The sequence below is a fragment of the Monodon monoceros genome, unplaced genomic scaffold, assembly GCF_005190385.1.
Source record: "Monodon monoceros isolate NGI ecotype Baffin Bay Population unplaced genomic scaffold, NGI_Narwhal_1 Super_Scaffold_4, whole genome shotgun sequence".
Classification (NCBI taxonomy): Eukaryota; Metazoa; Chordata; class Mammalia; order Artiodactyla; family Monodontidae; genus Monodon; species Monodon monoceros.
Window position 1 is genome coordinate 15,143,218 of NW_021703781.1, and position 27,337 is coordinate 15,170,554.

At 38.8% G+C, this 27,337-nt stretch overlaps 1 protein-coding gene across 3 annotated transcripts in view; it reads left to right on the forward strand.

The window, feature by feature from the left end:
- REEP3 (receptor accessory protein 3) overlaps window positions 1–27,337 on the forward strand; it is a 97,758-nt gene that overhangs the window by 58,593 nt on the left and 11,828 nt on the right. For all 3 annotated transcript variants that reach the window (XM_029244599.1, XM_029244598.1, XM_029244601.1), the window contains 3 exons: window positions 16,799–16,875; window positions 19,273–19,393; window positions 19,567–19,680. In XM_029244599.1, coding sequence (XP_029100432.1) covers window positions 16,799–16,875; window positions 19,273–19,393; window positions 19,567–19,680 — 312 coding nt within the window. The remainder of the gene's footprint in view (window positions 1–16,798; window positions 16,876–19,272; window positions 19,394–19,566; window positions 19,681–27,337) is intronic.

A 27,337-nucleotide genomic window follows, 5' to 3' on the forward strand; every position in this document is an offset into this window, starting at 1 on the left:
TTAAAAAATTATCAATGTCTATATCTTTAGGTGTTTTCTGTTGTGCCAGGCAGATTCTTCAGGGAAGACTCTTCCATTCTGAAAGGTACTTGGTTGCTGGCATTCTGCTGGGAAAATAAGGGTTGGGGGCACTCAATATTTTATAAACTTTTACTTAATTCCTATTAGCCCTACTCTCAGCTGTGCCAGAGATTTGCAAATCCAGCGATCCTCTGATTCACCCTTTCCAGAGAATAAGCCTCAGGGTCCTGCTAGGGGAGGGAGGGGCATCACCACACAGTTCAAGTGGGAGGACATCTAGGGGCCCACCTGCTCCTTACAGGTATCCTTACAGCCATCCTTCTTTTGCCTTTTTTGCCAAGAATTGTGTTACCAATTTTTTAGCCTTTTGGAAGCTCTGCAGTGTGAAGTTGGGCTGCTTCTCAGCTTTTCCCATTGTCCACTTATTATTCTGTTTTCTCAGGTCTCCTGAGTCAGTTACTACTCAGCCATTTCCTTCTTGGGTCCAAAAATGTTGATGCTCTCTTCTCTTCTATATTTTTCTGGACTTAAATGTTTTTGAAAAATCACTTTACTGTTGTTTTAAAGAGATTTGTGGTGGGGAATGCAATTAAATGTGTGTACTCATTCTACTATCTTTACCCATATTTCCAAATTGACTTTGTGAGTGGTATACTTCTGGTTGATTTATACTGTAATATCAAATAAGACTTGTTTTACCATTAACATTGGTTTTTAAAATGTGTTCGCATAGGAGATAGGTTTAAAGTAGTAATACATATTATCATTTATTCAATCCTCGACAATTTTAAAATTCAATTTTAGCTGACATGCAATGAATACACGTATATCTTGTTTTGAGTTATAGTTCACAAATCAAGTTGTGATAAAATCACAGTTTCTACTTGAGACAGTTAAAAAAATCACTTGGGGGCTTCCCTGGTGGCGCAGTGGTTGAGAGTCCGCCTGCCAATGCAGGGGACGCGGGTTCATGCCCCAGTCTGAGAAGATCCCACATGCCGTGGAGTGGCTGGGCCCGTGAGCCATGGCCGCTGAGCCTGCGCTTCCGGAGCCTGTGCTCCGCAACGGGAGAGACCACAACAGTGAGAGGCCTGCATACCAGAAAAAAAAAAAAGTATATATATATATATATATATGTGTGTGTGTGTGTGTGTGTGTGAATTAGAGTACCCCTTGACCTTTAGGAAGTAAATTGAAAGCATTCCAACAATTTTCACACTAAGATGGAGCTAGCCAACCACAGCTGTCTTGTCCTTTTCTAGCTTCCAATGCAAATGCTTTGCAAAACCTACGGAAAGAAAAAAATTCTCATGGTAACATTTAAACCTAACAGGCTAAGTCAGGCTTTTGCTAATATCTAGGAAGAATTTTTCTAACTGTAGTGCCAATGGCAATAGACTTTTAAAAACAGGGACAGAAACCGTTGTTTCCATTAAAGGAAATGTTGTTAAGCAGTAAATTGGAGGGAGACCTAGCCACCTCCACCCTAATCCCTAGTGATGGAACAGCATAAAATCATAAAAGCTACAGCAACCAAAAAACTCAACTGCCACCGCCTTCTTTGCAGGAGAACTGTGTTCAGAGGCAGCCAGTGTTCTGCCTGCCTCCCCCGTATCTGTTCAGAAACCATTACCTCACTACTTTGAAGAAAACCCCCAATAAGTTCCAAAAAGGAGAAATAATGAGTACAAGAGAAGCTCAAAAGTGCAGTACTAGACGAATTCAAAAATAAAAATGACAGTAATACATATTACAATTTATATTCTTCAATGTAATAGCTTTAAACGCCTTTATTTTGAACAGGAGGGAAGAATAATGAAACATTCAATTCACAAAGCAAGAAGAATATCAGAATTAAAAGAATCTGTAAAGAAAGTAGGATGAATAAAGCAGTAAAAAAGCAGAAATAAAAATAAAAACAAAACCAAGAGAATTACAATATCTAAGAGTTGTTCCCTTCAATGAGTCTAGTAAGATAAACACTTGAAATAGCTTAAGGCATGGAGAAGAGTAGAAAAAGGATTGACAAAATAAACAAGAAAGGGTTTAAGCAAGCAATGCTAAACTTTAAGTGACAGAAAATTAAGACTGTATAATGGAGGGCTTTAAATGAATGCATAACATAGTTCTTTCTAAAATTTTAGAATAAATTTTTTTTCGACCTAGAGAGTGTCATACAGAGTGAAGTAAGTCAGAAAGAGAAAAACAAATATCGTGTATTAACACATATATGTAGAATCTAGAAAAATGGTATAGTTGACCTTAACTGCCAAGCAGAAGTAGAGACACAGATGTAAAAAACAAATGTATGGATATGAAGGGGGAAAGGGGTGGGGTGGGAAGAATTGGGAGATTGGGATTGACACATATACACTATTGATACTATTTATAAAATAGACAACTGATGGGAACATACTGTAGCACAGAGAACTCTACTTAATGCTCTGTAGTGTCCTAAGTGGAGGAGATATATGTATATGTATGGCTGATTCATTTTGCTGTGCAGTAGAAGCTAACACAACGTTGTAAAGCAGCTATACCCCAATAAAAATTAATTTTAAAAAATAAGTAAATAAAATTAAAATGGAATGTTTTCTAATAATGTAAGATATACCTATTCTTTATTTTTCCTTTTCAGCTAAATTTTACATTATTTAAGCAGAGAAGTTTCCTCTTTTACACAACACCAGGATCTACCTTTGGAATATTCAGATATGTACATCATCTTCCCATTATGTAATTTTAGTAATATAGTGCTTCATCAACTACAGCTGTAATAATCAGATTGTCAGCCAGATTGCCATCACACTGTGAAGGGTCCTCCTAAAAATATAAAAGCTAGAGCTGTTCCTGAAGGTTTTAGCTAAGTAAGAAAAATAAAATCTTTCAGAAAACCTCATGTAATTTTAAAAGCTCATGAGAGAGATGTTACTTCAGAAATGTAATAGATTGTAAAAAGATGAAGTTCTTTTGAAAAACTAAAATTTTAAAATATATTGAATTATACAAATGTATGAAATTTTGTCTATCTCTTGTCTGTCAGGATAAATATAGACTGATTCCTTTTTTTTTTTAAACCACAGATCCAAACTCTGCAGGTAAAATGGAAAAATTCATCAAAAGGTCTTGAAAAGTCACAGAAGTAGATTGAGTTGAGTAATTGTATTTTAAAATATTATATTAACTTCCAAAGGTTTTCAATAGCATCTTTTAAGTGAAGATCTAACAATTCCGTTTTATTATGTTATATTCTTCTTAAGAAGATTGCCAGAATAAATTATTAGAACCAATTAAGGACGTTTTTGCCAATGACATGTTGTTTGACTATAAATCTGAGAAGTAGGCTAAAGACTCAGTTCCTTCTATTTTTTTCAGTTTTTTTTTTTTTTTGTAATGATGATGTGCCTAAATAGTGTTATGAAAAAAAGGGTACATTTAAACTGTTTACATCTAAACAATGCTGTTTACATCTAAACAGCATTATCATGCAAAACTGAGTTCATCTTTTCTCTAAACCCAAGGCTCTTCTTACATTCTTTTCATGAATGATACCACCTCCTTCTAAGTGATATTTTCAGAAAAAACACAGAGCAGCCTCCCGCTGCAGTGCTTCTCAAACTTTGAGGAGCATTGGAATCCCCCTGGGATCTTGTTAAAATGCAGATTCTGATTTAGTAGTTCTGGCCTGGGCTTGAGAGTCTGCATTTCCGGCAGGTGCCCAGATGATGCCAATGCTACTGGCCTGTAGACCGCATTTCAGGTAGCAAGAATTTTGTGCATGTTCTCAAGTCTGCTTACATATTAAAAACTTTTGGAGCTTGCCTTTTAAACACCTAGCTGCCCTCTCTCTGCACGTGATGATGGGGCCTAGGAATCTACATTTTTTTTTTCTTTTTTCGGTATGCGGGCCTCTCACTGTTGTGGCCTCTCCCGTTGCGGAGCACAGGCTCCGGACGCGCAGGCTCAGCGGCCATGGCTCACGGGCCCAGCGGCTCCGCGGCATGTGGGATCTTCCCAGACCGGGGCACGAACCCGCGTGCCCTGCATCGGCAGGCGGACTCCCAACCACTGTGCCACCACGGAAGCCCTACATAATTTTTTTTAATCCCCAAGTAATTCTTATCCACAGCCAAATCGAAAAGCATTGATTAAGAGGTATCTTACTGTATTGTGAAAAGTGAATAATTACCACGTTGTGCTTTTTTTAGTATAAGTTTATGTAGGAAGATGGGCATGAAATAACAAATAGTTTGTTTTAGAAAACATCTGTATGTAAATGGACTAGCAACTTGGAGTATATCATAGAAAAATAATATTTTAACAAAATTAACCGTATAATACTATTAAGGGGGTAAGGATATTGAGTTGGACTTTCTCCTAGCTTCCATGTTGTAGGGCTGGCCATACACAAAATTTCTACATCAGTGAAGTTTTTCTTGAGAATCACCCACCTTTCTTCCTGTACCTTTCCTCCCACTTTTTTCTTCCTCTCACTGTGTTTACTTGGGGTCTTCATACTATCCTGCACTCTGGCACACATCCATCCCTTCCTTACCCCAACTATCCAGTGCTCTGTAACTTGCCTCTCTCTCCATTCACCCAAATGTGAACCTCAGTTCTCTGTGTGAGGCTGGCTGCACATGCTTTTGAAGGAAAGTAATTTGACAACCCAGACTCACTTTCAGTCATGACAGATTTATTCTTCCCGGAGCTTTTGGTGTTTTTTTTTTTACCAGTGTTTGCTTTTCGAGAAGATGCTGTTTTCCCATGTGGTATAAAGGCTGGCTCTTACTGTTTGAATGGTTATTGTATGTTAAAGCATGCTGTTGAGCCTATAACATAAAGCTACAACTTGTATATAGAAAGTGGTATCTTACCTAAAGAAGGAAGATTTTCGTTTACTGTGTCAGTCATAGCCCTGTCAGTCACCTGGAGAAAAGAGCATACCTTTTAGTGGCTAGGTTAGTTCACTTGTGGAAATAGCAAGGTGGAATTGACCATGTGAAGATGCATGAGGAACTGGAGGACCTACGTTCCTAAGAAGTGGGGCCAAGACTTTGGGAACACTAAGGGAATAAAGAAGGTACGATGACAATCTAGCATGGAAACATGACAATTAGGATGGCCATTGAGCCCCGTTTACTCCTCTCTGTCTGGATAGGCTCTGTCCCAGGCTAAAATCCTGAGAAATTCTGTGTGGTTCTATCAAAAGTGGAACGGTGTCTCTGTTAGATATTTATTATCCCACATAAATCAATAGGACTTTAAGTAATACAAAAAGTGAAGTGCAAATTCTCAGCCAGTGTGGATGCAGAGAGTTATTTTGAACTAAGAGGTCATTCCTTCCTAAATTCTGCTCCTGGGAACAGTTCCTGTAAGCAATTCCTGCTTTTTACATCTTCTTTTCAACACCCCTTTTAAATTAATTATCATCTAGTTTTTAAACATTTTTGCACTTTTTCCTTCTCTCAAGTTTCTCAAACTACTGAGGTCAGGGATGAGATACATGGGGCTTCTGTGATTCAAGAACATGGAGGAAGACCAAGGCAATCTTGTGAAAGAATATCCATTTCTAGTTACAATCTACCCCATTTTAATTGATTTTAACACCAGATACATCTGTATAATGTGAGGCTTTCTTCCTCAGAACAACAGGATATTCTGTGAGGTCTTCGTCAGTGACGTCTGGAAAGGGCAGGTAAACCATGTTGCTGCAAGTTCAGCATCTGAAATTATAACCGATTCCCAAACATCCAAGTCCTGGAAAGCTATAAAGTGAAGACAGTGGGTCAATGGGGGAAGAAGTACCCCAAAGTCAAGGAGGTCCAAATCAGTCCTAGTCTAACATATTCACCTCCAACGCATGCTCCCTCTTTTTTTATTTTTTTTGCGGTACGCGGGCCTCTCACTGTTGTGGCCTCTCCTGTTGCGGAGCACAGGCTCCGGACGCGCAGGCTCAGCGGCCGTGGCTCACGGGCCCAGCCGCTCCGCGGCATGTGGGATCTTCCCGGACCAGGGCACGAACCTGTGTCCCCTGCATCGGCAGGTGGACTCTCAACCACTGCGCCACCAGGAAAGCCCCTCCCTTTTTTTAAAGAAGAAAAAAAAAACTATTTCAACCAAGGTCTTATTCACTGTGGATTGAAATTCAACTAGCTTATTTTCAAGCATGCTTCTAACTTAGCACAGCTCTGGGAAGAATCCCATAATTGAGCCATCTGGGTTGGATAAAAGAGGGAGTTTTTCTATTTGATTTCTCACATTTTGTTCCTTTGTTTTTAATGGGGAAAAATCATTATGAAGTAACCAAATTATTGCATAATGTTAGTGAAACAGGAGAAATCTTTTCAACTCTATACTGTTTCTAAAGAAATCTCTATTAGAAGATCTGTCTGTGGTCTCTGAAATGTGGTATAGAATGAGTGTTTTAGGTGAACTGACTTAAGGGAATAACTAATAATGGTCGGAAAATAAAATTCTCTTTGGGTGGTCTGAAATTCAGCAGTGTTTATTTCTTTTCAGCCTCAGCAAGGATATTTTTTTCCAGTGAAGCATATTTTAGCATTTTATGCCCTGGATTTACTTAGTGTGGTTATAATTGAAATCATTAGGCATGTGTAATTTTTCATTTTTTCTTAAAAACAAGCATTAATTGCTTTATAATTCAAAGAATCTGAAATTAAGAGACATTGGAAAGTTGTTTAATCTCTGAAAACTTTGAAAACAACTTTGACAAAATAGACTATGCTGTATGTTATAAATTGCTGTTTGCAGTCCAGAGTTACTTGTTTGAATCTTACATCAATTCAGATCTTAAAATTAAGAAACTGTTAAGTAAAAGGCTCCCCCTGTTTTTGCTTTACTAGGCACAGGGGTGCTAGGTCCTGGGAACATGATGATGAGCAAGACAATTTCAGTCCCTATTGGTTGTTAGGGTCAAAAAGCAGAGACAGATGTTATACAAACCGTTTCACAGATACGCCACAAAGAGAAAGTAGCGTGCACAAAAATTATATATGACCTTTGGAGAGCGGTAGAGGCAGTTAGGGAAGGCTTTCCTTTGGAAATGAAGAAATTTCATTCATACAAGGCAAATGAATATATAATATATAAAAAATATTAGTAGTTATATGCTGGATCCAACACACAAGTGCCAGTGATCGCTTATTATTATCCTTTTATATGTCTTCTTTTACTCATCCCTCCCATGAAAGCTTCTTGGGGGTAGGAATGCCTTGACATCTAGGTTTATGACTATTTTATGTCAATGGGTTTTGTTTGTAATAGGCTCTGAGTAATATTTGTCAAATTAATATATCACCTTTTTCTTTCATCGTGCAAGTATCATTTAGTACTGTTAACACAGGGGTCCCCAACCCCCGGGCAGCAGACCGGTACCGGTCCACGGCCTGTTAGGAACCTGGCCGCACAGCAGGAGGTGAGCAGCGGGTGAGCGAGCGAAGCTCCATCTGCCGCTACCCGTCGCTCCCCACCGCTGCCCGTCGGTCGCTTTACTGCCTGAACCATCCCCCACCCCCCTCCGTGGAAAAATTGCCTTCCACGAAACCGGTCCCTGGCGCCAAAAAGGCTGGGGACCACTGATTTAACATACATCATTGTTAATGTCATTGCTGTCATAATATCACAATGCTCATAGCATAGCAAGAATAACTTATATAAAGATACAATTTAAGAAAAATGCTTTTTAATTAATATGCCCTAACCACTATTCCATAACTCTTGCAAATCTATAGCAACGAGCCTCCCACCAGAACATGATATTCCCGTATATAAATATGCCTGTGCATTGGTCTCAACTTCCGTGATGGAAATCATGAGGATTATTTTACAGTCACAGTTTACTTTTTGTTTGCTTTATTTGTTTGTCCTGGGATCTAAATCAATTTCATTAAAAATTTTGTCTAAGAATGTTAAATCATAAAAACTTGTTTTGTTGAAAAATGTTTAAAGCCCATGAAATGAGGCCTACTCTTCTTTTGGCATCAGGGGTAGGTAGATGCATACCTATTGAATGGAGCATGGCCTTTTGATAGTAAATTTAGCCTATGAGTACATTCATTTTACAGTATTCACTCAGGCTTAAACTATCCTAATTCCTTTCAGAGAGTAAAGCAAGAACACTATCACATGACTGTCTGGGTTTCCGAAATGCTAAGTCTTTATAAAAGCCTTATGGATTTTGAGTAATAAAGCAAGTGCTGGCTTGTTAAGTAGGATAATCTGATCCATGCACTATGTAAACCAGAATGTAATTTTAGATACTATGGTTTTATTTATATCACAGTTGACTCCATAATTTTCAGAAGAACTTGCCTAATTACAGGAGTACATTTTCTTAGAAAATAAATTCATTTTGATATTTAAATGATTTTAACATTCTATTTGAGTAATCTTTTATTTATAAATATTTTATTTTTAATTAAAACATTCATCACATTTCTCTAGTAATGAAACATATAGTGGGTAAAGTGTCCCAAAATTGATAAGTGATTGCCATTTCATTGTGACCACTTCAAAAGAACTTTATTACCAAATACTTCGGGAAAATGGAAATTATATTCTTGCTTATAAGTTAGCCCAGGTCACTAATTCTTTAAATAAATATTTTTGAGCATTTATTTTGTACCAGGTACTGTAGTAGGCATTAGGTATACTCCTGGGAAAGAAAACAAAGCAAAGTAGGCAGAATAGACCATTGAACAACTTTTTTCATGTAGTCTTCCCACCGACTTTTATGCATTTTATTTTTTGGATATCTTGGCCTACCACTCAGAATATAATGACTTTAAACTTTATGTATATTTCTAACAAGCTTATTTATCTGATTCCTTGGCCTACTGAAAGTAGCAGCGGATTGCCTTAAGTCACATATACTGACAATACAAATGATAACAAATTCACCCAGATAGAAGCCACACTTGCCAAAGGATCACAATAGTAATTTGAAATAGTATTTCTCTGACTCTGCCCCAGTCTGCTGCATGAGAATATCAATCTTGCCTATCCTCCAGTTTCTTCCCCAATACTTCTGAGAGTCCCCTGGGGATATCTCAGCCAGAGTTTCTTAAAAGGAAAGTCCTCTTCTCCATTTCCAGATCACTGTGGTAATAGCACCCATCACTGCCAACCAGGGCATTAGCTATGTCACAGATGGCAGCCAATGGCACTGTGGCCAATGTCCACCTAGTTCTGGAACCGTGGCTACTATGGCCTTGCTCTCTCACTCTCCATAGAGACTAGAGGATAGCCTTTTATATTAGGGTAGGCTAAGCTGCTATAATTACAAAATGCGGGAAAAAATGCAACGGCTGAGGGAATACAGAAATGTTTTCCTCTCACACAACGGTCCAGGTTAGTGTTGACTTCAGCAAGAAATGCTTCTCAAGCAACCGTGTAAGAACTAGGGCCCTGCCCATCTTGAACAAATAGATTCCAAGGTTGCTCTGCCCCCTGCCCTCCCAGCCACAGGAAGGGAGAGAGCCTGTGAGGGAGACCCAGCCCTACTCAAAAGCCTCAGCTAAGATTCTGTCGGTGAGAACAGGACACGTGGCCCTTCCTCCCTCAGAGGTTAGACTGAGAAGCACAGCCCTGGCTGGGCCACTCCCCAGCCGCCAATCCGTTATTCTGTCTTTTTATGGACAGCAAGCTGTCACCTCCACACCTGTCTTGTTTCACCATCCTAGACCTTTCTTTGCAGCCCCCTAGCTCTGACACCCAGAGCAGTGGAGAGCATCCTTGGTCACATAACCTCTTCCATCTCTACACTAGGCAGGTCTTTTTCCATCCATATAGACAACTTGTAAAAACCTTTACTACTCTTTTCAAGTCCACTCTCCTTCCCACCCATCCCCAGCCTTAAAAGATGACCTGCCCTCCTACTGCAGAGTAAAGATAGAGGTCCTCAACTATGAACCACTTCAGCCCTCTTCCCAACATGGCCACTCTTCTTTTCTTTTCCTTCTATCCCAGAGGAAGATGCATCCCTGTTTCTTTCTTTCTTTTTATTTTTTTAAACATTTATTTATTTATTTATTTGGTTGGTTGGTTGGTTGCGCCGGGTCTTAGTTGTGGCACGTGGGCTTCTTAGTTGTGGCATGTGAACGCCTAGTGGCGGCATGCATGTGGGATCTAGTTCCCTGACCAGGGATCGAACCTGGGTCCCCTGCATTGGGAGTGTGGAGTCTTACCCACTGTGCCACCAGGGAAGTCCCCCTGCTTCTTTCTTGATCCCACTCTTCTTTCTAATGTTATTCTTGTCTGTCTCATTCAAGATCTTGTTCCATTAATTGTTCCTGCTTTCTCATAATTTGAATCTCATTATCTCTCCAGTAAAATGTTCAGTCCTTGAGGCTGTACACATGCTTTCCTTTTGCCTCCTGCTATTTTTTATTTCCCCTTTTTTTCTTTTTAAACCAGGTCTCTTAAAAGACTCCTCTATATTTAATTGTCATGTCTTTACCTCTTGTCTACTGTCCAGCCTTTTGCAGTCCTGACGTAAAGGAGCACACTAAGCTCTGTGCAGCCCCATATTCATGCAACAATTCATATGTTTTTGAATTGCAGGCGCAGAGGATTTAGTAGTGAAAAAAATGTAGTAGTGAAAAAAATGAAAGCCTTTGTCCTCTTGGAGTTTACATTCTAGTAAGGAAAGGCAGGGAAAAAAATTGAATATTTGTTAGATGTGTCTATGATATGTGATATGTGCTAAAGAGAAAAATAAGTCATGATAAGGGAGTTAGAACGACATTGTTTTTTTAAACAAGTGGTCAGGAAAGGCCTCTTGGATAAATATTTGAGCAGAGACCTGAAGCAAGTGAGAAACTGAGGGAAGAGCATTTCAACAAGGAAATAGCATGTACTAAGGCCCTGAGGCAGGAACATTACTGTACACAGGAAGGACAGTAAAGGGCCCATGTGACTGGAGCAGAACAAGGGAAGGAGGAAGAGGAGAAGATGAGGCCAGAGAGGCAGCTGAGGTGCCAGATCCACAGGGCCTTGTAGGCTGAGGTAAGAATCCTGAGGGGGGTCATCGGAGGGGTTTGAGCAAAGGAATGACCTGCTCGTTAAGGAGACACTCAGTGATGTGTGCAAAAGACCCAAAAAAGCAGAGCGATCAGTTAGGATGCTATAGGGATAATCCAGACAGGAGATGATGGTCATGTGCCCTGGGGAGGTGTCTGTGGAAGGGGTGAGAAATGACTTTGATTCCTGATATGTTTCCAAGAGCGAACAGGCTGAATAGCGCTGGGACCTACCACCTGCCCCTCCCGGGGAGTTTCTTCCCCACGCTCCACCTTGCTCTGCCTCACTTGGGGCCCAGGAGGCCGATCCTTACAGGCTGCATTATGTCTGACTTCTCTTTGGGTTTGGCTCATGAGAGGCTCCTGCAGAATATCAGGTGGCAGGGTGAGCGTGCAGTCGGAGTACTGGTATCCCTGCCACCGCAGGTTGGCTGTGACTGTCTACCTGAGGCTACAGCTCTCCCCTACGGTTACCCTGTCTGGATCCCATGAAACCCTTCCCTGTCCTCCCTTCTTCACACCAAGGGGATAACGTCAGTTCCTGCTGTCTCTAGCTCAAGGGTGAACTACTATCCTTTGTTGGTTTTCCTGAACCTCACCCACAACTTTATAAATAGTCCCTTTAATAAGCTTTCCTCAAACTTGTGCTCTTGACTCATACTGGGAACTAGGGCATCTAATGTAGTAAAAACAGAAGAACATTTTTAAAATCACTGTTATTTACCTGTTTTTCTCCCCAGTAAAATGTTAACTCCTTGAGGACAGAAGCTGTTATATTCCTGTTTCTATTCCCATGATGTGAAGTAGGTAGGGTTTGCTACAGTTGTGTCAATGAGTGTTATATATAATGAGCCCACCTGAGTCCTTAGGAATAGTCTAAATTATGTTTGATATGAAAGATTAATCAAAAGTAGGATGTGTGTGTGTGTCCATCTTAGTGCTTACAGGTATAAGCTCCACCTTGCTGGATAATTCAATTCCCTGGAATCAGAGAATTTTAAGAAAAAGCTGAGTAGCTTTCTTATTACTCATTGTTCTCATGAAGATATCTAAACAACAGTTTTGTCGATTTTACCAATTGTTTCTGAACTGGAAAGAAATAGTACTTGTTCCCACTATCTTAAGAACATCAATTTTTTCTCCAGTAATTTTAAAGGTAGATTGTGGCTTATTACAGTTACCTTTTAAGTTACAGTCTTTTATTTGCATAACATTTTAATGACACTTATTTCTATTATATTTGGTTATATACAGTCATAAGATTATCAGTGTGATTGTTTTCCTACTAGTTTTTTGTTTTAGTATTGCATTTTGTTATTGATGTTTTCTGTCGATCTAAAGAATATTTTATCTCCACATATTTATAATTCTAATTTTGTGACTTGCTCTTTTTTCTTTCTTCCTTCCTTCCTTCCCTCCCTCCCTCCCTCCCTCCCTCCTTCCTTCTTCCTTCCTTCCTTCCTTTCTTCCTTCCTTCTTTTCTTTCTCTCCTTGACTTCTTTCTGTTATTTCCTTTGGGCTAGACCTTAAACAGTAGGCTGAGCAGCCTTGAGGTATAGTTTTAATGAAAGCTTTGCTGAGTAATCATTCGGTATAAAATCCCAACCATTAACAGAAAAAAGAAAGCAATATCTTTTCAAGGTTAACTTTCTTTGTGCTTGTTCCTGTGAATAACACACACTCATTGAATTCATTTAATTATTACCTCAACTCAACTATATTTAAGGTCCATCTTTCTAATGAGGACAACAAAAAAAATCCATAAGTTTATGAGAGCAGATTGTCAAAGAATATATTCATTAAAGATAAATTAGAACCATGGAGTTTTGCTTATATAAAATTGTAGCCGATACCTCAGGAAAATGTCTAGGAATACCCTACTGAGTATATAGTTTGTTGTTGTTTTTTAACTAAAAAGATAGAGCCTTCTTTTTCTTCTTTTCTCCCTTTTTTAATTTTTGGCATTATTGCATGTTCTCACAACCTAAATAAATTTTTTCTTTTTAGAGATAAACATTATATACGTGAAAGTACTTATTTATTTGGTGGGGTTTAAAATGAATTTGAAAACTGAATTAACACTTGACTTTACTGAAGCCAGAGTGCTTTTGAAACCTGTGGGACTGTAGCAGCTCTAGTCTATTTGAGAAGTAGTCTCTCAGGGAGTATCACCAAACATTAGCTATCTGTGCAGTTCCTTTCACCTCTACTCAACCCTATTAACGGGTAAATTATGACTATTTGTGGGTTGTTGTTTTTTCGGGTTTTTTTGTTTTTTTGCGGTACGCGGGTCTCTCACTGCTGTGGCCTCTCCCGTTGCGGAGCACAGGCTCCGGACGCGCAGGCTCAGCGGCTATGGCTCACGGGCGCAGCCGCTCCGTGGCATGTGGGGTCTTCCCGGACAGGGGCACGAACCCGTGTCCCCTGCATCGGCAGGCGGACTCTCAACCACTGCGCCACCAGGGAAGCCCTGTGGGGTATTTTTTATCGTTGTTATCCATTTGGAAGATCACAACCATAATGACGGTTGTGAAATAGTAAAATAATGAAAAATAACAAGCGTTGACTTAAATCATTTATTTTTCTGAAAGTTTCCTAAAGTTCCTATGAGAGAGACCATTTAACTCAAGCCGCCACTTTCCCAGGAAAGAAGGTGGTAAAGTTTACACCGAAATCCCCAGGCTGAGTACCAGAGAGGGAATAGAGAGCTGAAAAGATTGGTCTGATGGCAGCTGCTTGTTTGAAAATCTGCCTGGTTCAGGCTTCAAAGTAGACTGTGCCCTCCTGCGCCCATTTCCCGGCTTGGCGACCTTGCACAACGTGCTTACTTTGGCCCTCAGTAAAATGAGAGGAGTTTGCCAGGTTACTTATTTTCGAACTCTGCCCCATGGAGCAGTAGGGTTTCTTGGAGTTTCCTCAAGAGTCCGACGGTGGGTAGAATGGGAGGACCAACCAGAGCTGGGTTTTTTGTAATTGTTTTACAATTTTTTTCAATAAAGGCTTATGTAGTTCAAAAAACTTGATCGCCACCAAGGTCCCTTCTAGCTCAGTGAAAGTGCGTTGTTTTGTTTGCAGGGGCTTTTTTTCTTCATTTCTTTTTGAGGGGATAACCTTGTGAATACAGTTGAATGGTAAGAGTACTAAATTACTGTTTGATTTGGAAAAGCTAAATGAACGAACTCATGTGAGAGCCTCACCTTCCTTTAAATAGAAAGGGGCGGGGAGAAAAAACACACAGGATTTTAGCCCTGGAAGAAAATCCCCATATTGGGACAAAAGCTTGGAACTGGCAGCAGTGAGGGATTTAAGATAACTTATGAAAAGTGAAAAACTAAAGAGAATATTTGGTCTAACTTTCTTTTTTAATTTGAGATGATAATCTTATAAATCAATTTCGTTGTATTTTAAATAGAGATAATGTGCCCTACTATTTGCTTCAGGCAATTTTCTAAGCTCTTGGGTAAATTATTACGCATATGTCACAACAAATTGCTTCAAAAGTTTTTCTTGGCTATTATTAATTGATTTCTGCATGAACATAGAAAACTGTTAAAGCTATCTGAGTTATAGTTCCTTATTGTTTATGGAATACCCAAACAAGCATCTGTATTAAAACTAAATAGGTCAATTTTCTAGCTAATTATAGAGACCTAATTTTTGTTTTTTTGTCATCTTATTGGGATGAGAACAAGGGAAGTAGTGGTTATTCTTGGACCTCGCATTCAGCAATTCCTCACATTTCTTTCTGTACGTGGCAAAATTGGTTAATAGCACCAATTCCAGAGTCGGGCAGCTTGAATAAGTCATTTTACCTCTCTCTGCCACCGTTCCCATATAATCATGTAATTATGTTTTCTACTTCATAATGTTGTGGGGATAAGTGAATTAATATATGCGATGCACTTAGTACAGTCGCTGGCCTATGGTTGTCATGGTTTTGTGTATTATTGTTAGCCATTATTATATTATTGAGAAAGTGGAGGGGTTTTTTTTTTACATCTTTATTGTAGTATAATTGCTTTACAATGTTGTGTTAGTTTCTGCTGTATAACACAGTGAATCAGCTATACATATACATATATCCCCATATCCCCTCCCTCTTGCGTCTCCCTCCCTCCCACCCTCCCTATCCCACCCCTCTCGGTGGTCACAAAGCACCAAGCTGATCTCCCTGTGCTACGTGGCTGCTTCCCACTAGCTAGCTATTTTACGTTTGGTAGTGTATATATGTCGCTGCTACTCTCTCACTTCGTCCCAGCTTACACTTCCCCCTCCCCGTGTCCTCAAGTCCATTCTCTACGTTTGCATCTTTATTCCTGTCCTGCCCCTAGGTTCTTCAGAACCTTTTTTTTTTTTTTAGATTCCATATATATGTGTTAGCATACGGTATTTGTTTTTCTCTTTCTGACTTACTTCACTCTGTATGACAGACTCTAGGTCCATCCACCTCACTACAAATAACTCAATTTTGTTTCTTTTTATGGCTGAGTAATATTCCATTGTATATATGTACCACATCTTCTTTATCCATTCATCTATCGATGGACACCTAGGTTGAAAAGCAGATATTTTAACCCTTAAGGAAAATCCAACCTACATGAGAGATGAGAGTCTCTGTGCTTAGGAAGGTGGAAAGGTATATTCTCACTCATTTGTGAGAATGAGTTCAAGATAAAATTAATATGGCAGCATTCCATGAAAAGGATTGGTACAGAGATACCAGAGTCTTGAGGACCTTTTAGGATGCTCTATTCCAGGCAAGAGGTAAAGATGTCCTGAACTACTGTCTTAGTTCTTTCAGGCTGCTATAACAAAAATACCATAGTCTAGGTGGTTTATAAACAACAGAAATTTATTCTCACAGTTTAAGAGGCTGAGAAGTCCAAGATCAAAGTGCCAGCAGACCCCATGTCTGGTGAGGGCCCACTTCCTGGTTTATGATGGCCATCTTCTTGCTATGTCCTCACATGGTGGAAGAGCAGAGAGAGCTCTCTGGGGTCTCTTTTATAAGGACACCATTCACGTTCATGAGGACACTACCCTCATGACCTAAAAACCTCCCAAAGGCCCCACCTTCTAGTACACATTCAGGGTTAGGATTTCAGCATATGAATTTTGAGGGGACACAAACATTTGGTCTATTGCAACTACTCTTGTGGTATTGGAGTAGAAGGAAAAGGATATGTGAAAGATTACAGGCTTGTATTTAGGGCAAGAGGAAGAAGACACTAACCTTAGACTTGCAAAGTGGGTGACTAGCATTATGGGTGTAACAAACCCAGGATTGTTCTTTGGTTTCCGAATAGTTTCTATATATTGAGAAATAAGGAATGCAAAATTTAAAAGACTAATAAAGATTAAATGTGGTCATATCATATATATACTATATGATTTGTATAATAATTAAATAGCTAGTAATCTTCATAAGGGAGCATGTAGATAAGATCTTTTAAAGAATTTTCCTCCAGTTAAGAAAAACATGTCCTATTTTTTCAATTCTCTCATTTCGGTTCCTACATTATATTGTATCAAAGCCTAGAGATTTGTTATTCTTTGATTCTTATATCCCAAGACTACTGATGTAGTGATGTGAGAAACTCAGGCATAAAACCTGTTGAGAATTAAATCATCGCCTTCTGCATTTAATCCAACATACTATGTATGATATATACAGTTTTTCAGAGTTGCAGATAACTTTGGTCTATTATTTCATACATATTTTTATTGTTTTACAGGTTCGATGGATGATGTACTGGATTGTCTTTGCTCTCTATACTGTGACTGAAACAGTAGCAGATCAGACAGTTGCTTGGTAAGTTCTAGTGTTAACAAAAGGCCAGACTATAGACTCTTGATCAGGTGTCCTGAGTTCTTATCCTGCTCTGGCTGTTAACTGAGTGAATTTGATCAGTCTACCTAATTATCCATTGTATCATTTTCTTCATGTGGGTTCCCCACAAGAACATTACTTTCCTTTTGAAATCCCCCAGGTGAAGGCGGCTCATCCTCCCCACATGCCACTCCCTGCCCATCTCCCACACACCTCCCACTACCTTGGAATAGAGAAAACTTGGTTGTCTTTATCTTTTTTCCACACTGATGACTTCAGACTATTTTTTCTTGATTACTTCCTAAACGACTCCTCTTTTGAAGCCCACAGCATCTGGTTTTAGCGCTCCCTCCCCATCCTTAAAAGTCTCATCTACAAACATTCAAACTGGATGATGTCAAATCCACACAGAAACACCACCCAACACCAGCTCCTTGACTGCTCTATTCCAAACAGCATGGGGCAAAATTAAAGCATGTTTATATCCTCGAGGATTTAACATTTTACTGAGGAGCAATACTTAATGGAACAACTTGAATCTCCTTGTGCTGTATTTCAGTAGTGTATTTCCATCTATACCTTTCCATCACTTGGAGAAATCCTCCTTTCAAGCTCTTTAAACTTTTACTACCTTGCCACTATCTTCAACCGCCTTTGCTGCACAAACCTTCATCCTAAATTAGCCCAACAATTGCTTTTCTTTGCTTCTTTACCCAGGCTACCAGTTGAGCTGAAAAAAATCAATCAGCTGCTCATATTGGTATCAGTTTGAAAGTCACGATTCCTTTTACTTGCTTTTGGTCAGTGGCTACTTCCATTCCCTCCTGCATCTGTTTCAAACATTTAACTGCTCTCCGCTTAAGCTGTCTTTCTGACTTTGCTATTCTCATCATATTCTCATAGCACACTAGGTCACATTGGATTGCTAGGAAAAAACAGGAGTCATCAGACTTAAATGTTCTTAACGACCTGCCTTTATTTTTCAACTTCTCTGTATCTGCATTGATCTTTCTCTTCCTCTGTCCCACAGCTCATTTATTTACCTGTTATGTTTTGGTGTAGGGGTTTGGGGAGGGTTGTTTGTTTGTTTGTTTTTAAGTGGCAGAACACAGATTCCAAGCCATACTAGGTCTCTTAAATTTCAATGCTCTCTCTTTAAAGACTTCTATTTTTTTTTTCCTGATTGCAGATGTAGCACATATACACTATTAAAAAGTAAACAACATAGAAAATGCTTACCACGAGCAATGATAGTCCAGAAACTCCTCTGTAACTGCACTGCAGAGACCCTTTGTAGACTACACAAGAGTCATTCCTCACTGCCCCCTGCCCATCTGTCTCATCAGAAGAGCCCAGATTTTTTTTTTTATCATGTATCTTAGTACTTCATGTACCACAAGATGCTGGTCTCCTCATGATGTATTAGTTAACTTTTGCTGTGGCAACAAACAACCCTAAAAGCACAATGGGTTAGAAAAACAAACATTCATTTCTTGCTCAAGCTATATGAGGACAAATGGTTGGCTGCAACTTTACTGGGCTCAGCTCAGTTTTAAGTGTCTTCTTGTTCAAGGACCAAGGCTGAAGAAGCAGCTGTTCTCGTGGCAAAAAGCAAAAGTTGAAAGCAAGAGGTTGGGGGTGTTGAGGTGAGGGAGTCAAAGGGCATTTAAAGCGTCTCCTTGCATGTGACATATGTCACACTCACATTCTGTTGCCCAAAGCAGGTCACATGGCTAAAGCCATGGTCATTGCTTGAGGAAGTGTATTCAGCCTACCAAGAAGGCACTGAAAAATCAAGTGGGAAGGGGCATTGATATATTACCCTAATTCCCAGGTTACCACAATGGCAATTCCATTCTCCTTTCAAGTGAACAATTTAGGTCTGTCAAGTGCTGCGGTTCTGGCCAAATGAAATAGGAGGGGACATTTTCTGGGAGTCCTAAGGGAAGGAGATGTGTATATGGTGTAACACTGTACACTTGGCGCTTATAAAGGTGACTCCTGATGCTTGGAGGTGTGTCCAGGTAATGCCATAACAGCTATGCTCTGCAGACAGGGTGGGTGTACCTTACTATCATAGTTATAAATGCTATTAATGCCCTCTCTGAACTGCCACAGTCAGTTTGGCAGCTTGGCTGTGCTTGTCTAAACGGAGCAATCTTGTACTAGAAGGTGTGAATCACTCCAGGGGTCAGGTTGCTCTGATCTGTATAGTTAATGAGATTTTGTCAATTCGAACATGGTTGTTTCCCTGATCACAACTTTTTACATGTGAAAACTTAACCCAGTGACTGAACTTTGTAAAAAGGTTTTTTTGCAATTTCCTCATGGTCTGTACTTTATTTTCACTGGCGTTTTTTTCTAATTTTTTCTCGTTAGGTTCCCCCTGTACTATGAGCTTAAGATTGCTTTTGTCATATGGCTGCTCTCTCCCTATACCAAAGGAGCAAGTTTAATATATAGAAAATTCCTTCATCCACTACTTTCTTCAAAGGAAAGGGTAAGATATACAGATTATTTCCACAAATCACTTATTAGAAATGTATATCATCACATGCTATATGCTATAAAGTGAGTGAAACTATTATGTTAAGGGGGAGAAGTCCCAGTTTTCAGCTTCTTGACACTCTTTTTAAATAAAATTAATATTTATGGGTTTGATTTTTTTTCTAGGAGATTGATGATTATATTGTACAAGCAAAGGAACGAGGCTATGAGACTATGGTAAACTTTGGGCGGCAAGGTTTAAATTTAGCAGCTACTGCTGCTGTCACTGCAGCAGTGAAGGTAATTTTTTATTTACCTTTTTTTTTTAATCCAGTGTCACATTGTCAATGAATAAAGTAGGGTGGCTTTTTACTTCAGATCATTATAAAATTTTGGCACAAATTTACCTTCTGTTTATTTTTATAATACTAGAAAAAAAAACAAGTAGATTATTTTAAAGGCATTTTAACATGTGTTTTCTATAATTGTTGGATATTTTGAAACTCTTAATTGATGACAAAATGAGAGCTAGTTAGTAAGTAAAACATACTGGAAAATGTCATTTTGTCATAATTTTCCTACTTTATAACCTTAAAATAGTTTTGAGTAAATCACCTTTAGTAAAGATGACCATTCTTTCTTTCTCTGTCTTTGGTGTTTTTTCCCTCTCTCTCTCCATGGCAATATCTTGGTAGGATTTCTGGCTTACTTCTGCACCCATACTTCAACCAGTTTGAGGTAACTGATTATTCAAAATAAGGCATGAAAAATTTCTGTTCTTAAAACTTAAGATTTTACTTAGCCAATTACTAATGTCATGTGTTGTGTTTTGCAAGCCAAATTATCAAAGGAATGAATGCCTTCTGTGAAAATTCGCATTATGGCTTTTGGATTTCTTTGCATGTAGTAATTAGTGTGGTTTATTTTAAATACCATAGCATAATTGGTTTTGGTGTGTAGTGTATGGAAGGAAAATAGGTTTCAGATCCAGAAAGTGCTGAGTGTGGCTTTCTAAGTAACCATCAATGATTGACTTAACTTCTCAATTTGGGAGGATGGCGAGGAGGAGAAAATGAGGTGGAAGAGAACTAAAGTCCTCATCTGCTGTATATGAAAGTAGAGGTTTTAAAGTGGTTGCCTGCAGGGGGATGGAGAGAAGGGGACCGAGGGCTTCTTGCTTTCTTTTGTTACAAAATTTAGCATCATTTAACTTTACAAATGAAGTACATGTATTTATTTACACCCCAAAGAAGATGCTTTCTGAGTTTTCCATACTTAAAAGCAACATTCAACGTGATTCTATGGCAAAAAATTAACTTTCGACATCAAAAACTGCTTAGAAAAAAAAAAATTGCTTAGAAAATATAGTCATTTTAGAACATTGTTTTAGGAAACATAGAAGCACACAAATCCCATTTGCCCTCTTTACTTTTTTTTTTCTTTATTTGGCTGCATTGGGTCTTCGTTGCTGTGCACGGGCTTTCTCTAGTTGCGGTGGGCGAGCGGGGTCCGCTGTTCTTTGCGGTACGTGGACTTTCTCATCTCGGTGGCTTCTCTTGTAGTGGAGCATGGGCTGTAGGCACGCCGGCTTCAGTAGTTGTGGCTTGCAGGCTATAGTGCGCAGGCTCAGTAGCTGTGGTGCACGGGCCTAGTTGCTGCCCCCACCCCCACCCCAGCATGTGGGATTTTCCTGGACCAGGGTGCAAACCCACGTCCCCTGCTTTGGCAGGCTTAACCAGTGCACCACTAGGGAAGTCCTTGCTCTCTTCACTTTAACACTTAAATATAGTTTATAATCCTGCAGACTCTGTGAGACACCTCCCTACATATTGTCACTATTTTGTAGGATATTTATTTTATTTTGACTTACTACTTCCAAACTCTGTGTGAGGAATCAGAAGCCCCAACTAGATTATCTTATCCTGGTTCCCTTCTTATTTATTTTGATTTTATACATACTTTGCTGCCATCAGTATTTCACATCCGATATATTTATTCAACATGTATGTATTTAATGTATTTAACATCTATATGTATGTATGTTTTTTAATATTTATTTATTTACTTATTTATTTAGGCTGCACCCGGTCTTAGTTGCAGCATGTGGGATCTAGTTCCCTGACCAAGGATTGAACCCGGGCCCCCTGCATTGGGAGCCAGAGTCTTACCCATTGGACTTCTAGGGGAGTCCCTATGTATGTATTTAATGACTACCATATGGTAGGTGCTTGGGATGCAGCAATGAACAAAACAGATACAGTCCTTACCCTCACAGGCTACTACTGTCAAGCTGAATGTCTGTATTCACTAACTGAAAATTTTACCTCATCTTTGGTTGCTTAGAGCCTACCCCTTGCCCTCCACTATGAAAATAAGCATTATCTGGTAATTCCCTGGCGGTGCAGTGGTTAGGACTCCACGCTTTCACTGCCGAGGGCCAGGGTTCAATGCCTGGTTGGGGAACTAAGATCCCACAAGCCTCACGGTGCAGACAAAAAAAATAAAATAAAAATAAGCATCGTCTCACAGAAACACTTTGCTGTAGAAAGGCTATAAAAGTAATTCTATACCTGTGTTTCTCTGGCTTCTTTGTTGTTCAGTGTTTGTTTTTATTTATACATTTAACAAATCAAAACCACCTCCCCACTTCAAAGGCAGGAAACAGAGATCATAAAAGTCATCTAAGTTACCACTGCAGAACAATCAAACACACATCCTGTGATTTGAATTCACTTTGGAATGCTCTCTTTTGTTTGTGATCTCGTGATCCTTTTGTTATCAAGCTCACCGTATGAGGCAACCCTCACCATTCTCCTCATGAGCACAGGAATGTTGGCATCAACCATACTGGATTTTATTCATTAGAAATAGTCGTTAAATATGCTGAACACAGCATAATGTTAACACTATTTGCCTCAAGTTTTACTGTGCCTATTTTAAAGCAGGGGAAATTAGTTTCATCTCTGGAGATGTCAAAGAAAGGCAGTGTGATGGAAGAATCACTGAACCAGACACTTCATACCGAAGAGTAAATTGAAGCTGAAATAGGAAATAGGTCAAGTTTAAGGAGAAACTGCAAGAAAGCTAATAGAAAGACTTGAGAATTATTAAACTTTTTCTTTTTTTTTGCAATATATGGTTTGTTAAAAATATCTTTCAGGCTAAAAATATTGGACTCTCAGTGTGACCTTTAAAGATCAGCAGTACCCCTGACTAGTTTCCCCAGGTTGAACCGCCTGAGCATGTTAAAGATGAAAATAGGAATCTAATCAGAACATTTATTACACCGTAAAGCAATTTTCTGAAAATGTTACTCAGTTCTGTGACCTCATTACCAGGCATCTGTTACCAAGGTCAGTGTACAAGTTTATTTTGGCTGAGCAAAGCACAAGCATATGAAGGAGCTTCAAGGATTTTACTGAGGATGTTCAACATCCCATAGCTTTCACACGAGAAATGCCAGTGGCTTTTGTACAGATGAGCAACACTCCTGCCGGACGAAGGACAGATGAAGAAAAGTACTTTTAGTCGTATTAACCATCTCTTGGGATTTTCTTTGGCAGCCTCTTCTTGGTGAATTCTTTGGCAGATATTATAAAAAATCAATTATCACAGAAATGAGAGTATTAAAGTTAAAATTTCTGAAATCTTATTGACTGTAAATGATGATGATTAGGTCAAAAATCCTGACATCTTGCTGTCTGTTTTAATGGCTTTCTGTTTGTGAAACGATTTGAGGAGATTCAGCTGCTTAGTATCATCCATTTAAAAAGGGAGCACTTCTTTAGACAATGGAGAAGAAAGATCATATTTTTTTCTCTGCAATCTAGGAAAGCACAATATTATAATGAAAGTTGAATTCTATAGCAGTTAAGTTGTCAGCATTTTTTAGCCCTGATTCTGCCACTAATTAGCAGTGAGATTTGGGGCAGTCATCTGCACTGATCTCTCTAAGTATTTATTTTCTTACCCGTAAAATGCAGGGGTAAAAACTGACTTCTAAAACCCCTTATGCTCTAAAACAATGGTTCTCAACTGGGGGCAGTTTCGCCCTCCAAGGGACATTTGGCAATGTCTGGAGACATTGTGGGTTGTCACAAGTTAGAGGGGGGTGCTGCCAGTGGCATCTCAGGTAGAGGACAAGGATGCTGCTTAATATCCTACAAGGCACAGGATGGCATTCCCCCCACACACACAGAATTATCTAGCCCAAAATAGCGTTAGTGCTGAAGTCGAGAAACCCTGCTCTAAAAGTATGATGAGTCAGAAAAGGCTAAAAGAATACATAAATATGTATAGGTAGTTTGGGTGATGGGTTACAAATAATCTTTCTTTTTTATATTTTTCTCTGTTACAAACATTCCTCAATAAATATATATTGCTTTAATCTTAAAACCACTAAAATATATTTTTCACTTAATGCAAATGCAATCAATTCCATTCTAGGCTTGATCAGATTGTGTTAAATGTCCATAGGGAAAAGCCATTTCCCTAAAAACTGGGGACTGACCCTATCTGCAGTTATAATGTAGTATGTCAAAGATCAACAAGAAATAGAGCTTCATGGCTATTCATTATTGAACAGTATCATAAAAATTGTTCCATAAAAGGTTGTTTGTATGCTTGTAAGATTATAAAGCATTGCTGATTATGTTTTTGAATTCTTAATTTTAAAATGTGAAGAGGATAGGTTGAGGTTTTATACAAAGATGCTGATAAGCACGGTAAATTCCCCTTATTTAACACAAAATATAGTAACTGTAATGTAATATATAACCAGGATATGAAGTATTTAAACAAAGGCAGAATCGTTTGGGTATAAAGAAGTTAGAATTAGTCATACATGCAGGGTCCCTTTTGCACAGATGCCAACTGTAGACTTGGATACTTGAGCAGACATTCAGATTCTCTAGTGCCCTTGGATATAAGCGAGCTGTGTGTGAGGCCAGCTCGGGAAGCTGCTTCTCAGCTGAAAGATTCTTTCCAGAGCTTGAATGTGTTAGGTTTGGTCCCAGCCCTCCCACCCAGTCAGCCCTTACAGTGTTCTTAGTTTCTTAAATGGATGTTCTGGGCTCCAAATTCAAACCCCGAGAACTCAGAGTTACCTGAAGGCAGGAACACTTCTGCTAATGATGTGAAATATTCTACAGAATGCTTTTTAATTACTTTGACGTTTGCTTTCTCATCATAATCTTTCTGTTACCTTCTCTTTGATTTTTAGGACCAATTTTAACAGACAGTGTACATACATTTCTGTAGAGAATAAGATCTAAAATACTGGGATATAGAATTACCTTGTGGATGGTAACGCCCTTCCAACTTATTGACTAAGACTGCTCTTTCCACACGTATTTTCCTCCTCAGACTAGAACCTGTCTTCATTTTTTTTTTTTTTTTTTTTTTTTGCGGTACGCGGGCCTCTCAGTGTTGTGGCCCCTCCCGTTGCGGAGCACAGGCTCCGGACGCGCAGGCTCAGCGGCTATGGCTCACGGGTCCAGCCGCTCTTCGCGGACCGGGGGCACGAACTTGTGTCCCCTGCATCGGCAGGCGGACTCTCAACCACTGCGCCACCAGGGAAGCCTTTACAGTGCTCTTTATTTGTTCACATGGGTTCTATTATATTTACTGTCCAGCGTCCTCTCCTTTCAGCTGGAATGACTTCCTTTAGTATTTGTTATAGGGGAGGGCTGCTAGTGACAAATTCTTAGTTTTTAAAAATCTTTGTCTGAATTTGTTCTTTAAAGGACAGTTTTGCTGGATAGTGAATACACATTTGAAACTTTTTCTCTCAAAACTTTGAATATGTCATCCCAGTGCTTTCTGTCCTCCATGGTTTCTGAAAAGGTATTGTTAATTTAAACAAAATCTCAATATCTTTTGTATTGTTATTGACAAGTGACTATAATTCCCTGTTTATGCCCTCAAAATGTAGAAACAATTTTTTCTTTTAATTATGGGAGTAAGGGATTTAGATATTGGAAAAATGATCAAGAAATGGATCAGAAATTCTTATAGTATACTATGTTACAATTAAAACTTCGCTATACCATCTGTGACTAACTTTGTAATATGAAGAAATTTTTGAAAAAAATCGCTCATCTGCCTAAACATCACACTGTTTTCATTTTTTAATATTTTTCCCTAACTATAACCATACTGCATACTTGTGCCCATATTTTGCATGATTTAGAATTCTGAGGTGGAGGGTAGGTATTTCCACTTAATGTTGTATTGCAAACATAATTCCCTTATTAATGGACTTCTTGTGCTGAATATATAAAAATTAGAGGGAATAGGTCTGCCTTTAGCTGCAATTATTTTATAATGACACCTCTCCTTTAAAGTGGTCACATTAGATACTTATAATTTATGTAATATTTTTGAAGTTCATAGTAGTGCAATAGTTCTCTCCCCATATTAGTTCTATTCTGGACCCATTAGAAAATATACAGTGGAAAAAAATGATTTTTCAAAGTGATATTGGCTGTTAAAGTGCCATGGGCCTTCAAGGAGGGTACAGCCCCTTTTTGCTTTGGTCTACAGTACCTGGCCTTTTTGGGGGATTGATAATACTTGGGGCTAGAGGGTTGGTTACTCAAGAGCTACATTAAAATACATACTGTATATAGATCACCCAGATACCTCAGGGTTGGTCCTTGCTCACCTTTAATGTAAACCTGAAGCAGACTCCTAGTGGATGGTGTAATCTACCCATGTAGATACCCATGACTGTACCTGTAGTTTGGTGCTGAAACTCTCTATATAAACTCCAGTGTTTACATTAAAACATGTTGCAACCTATGGAGAACTTTCCAACAGTCAAGAGTAATGAAAAAGAAGAGGCATAAAAAGATTATTTAGTTTACTTATTACATACTCAATATCAGTCCCATACCACATGCACTTAGAGGACAGAAGAAGCTGAAGATTTGTCCCTCTCTAGTTTCTTAAAATCTTGCTCTGGAGGCAAAATATATAAAGTACAGCAATAGAACTAACATTAATTTGTGAGTTCATTTGTGAGATATGCCCGAGGTAATTAGTTGATTATAATCATTAAAGATACCAAAGTTTGTGGGTGCTATAAAGCTAGACTGATTCAATGGCACTTTGACTCATTTGCGTGCTGAGATGTACTTTCTTGAGTGGGAGGGTTTGGGAGTTACAGTAGAGGGTATCATGGACGTATATTATCATTCATTTGGCAATAGGCAAACAGTCAAGAATTGCTGAGAGAGGGCACAGAAGTACAAAGGTAGGAATAGAGAAAATGACAGTTCTGAGAAAACAAGGCATCTGTTTCAGATGAGCACTGATCACTTCCTTTTAGTGTGTGTCTGAAGTCTTCTGTCATCCTCTATTTAAGAAGCAAATCGTATCCGATAAAAAGAGAGTATAATGAATTAAACCTTGTCAAGAATGTTTAAAGATGTGTGGAATCCAATTACTTTTATTGAGGATATAGACCCTTTAATAATTCTTTTTCATAATTCAAAAAATATGGTAGAAATTACAAAGCTTTAAGTGGGGTATGAAAATGGTGTTTGGGTTTGGCATAATAAGATATCACTCACTCGGAGTAGCTAAATCAAGACTCATGAAACAAGACCTTTTTCTTCAGTGTAAAATACATGTTAGCAGTAATGTTGGAGTGTTTATAGTGCCCTAGGCTTTGAAATTTAGAGATGAACCATTATGGATGAGTTTCTACAGTTACATTATAACTAGAGGCAATCATAAATTCACATGTGTGAGAAGAAGAAATAAGTGTAAAAAAAAACCTTTAGAAGAATATTTTTAATCCAGCTATAAATAAGAAATGAGTCATCTGTATGCTATGCAAATTTTCAAGTGGGTAAATTTAGAAATTATTTTTTTCTCTTTACAAAACTTTATACTTTGGGGGGACATGTAGTTATGTCTGAGAAGTTCAGAAATGTCCCTTTCAAAGCTGTGC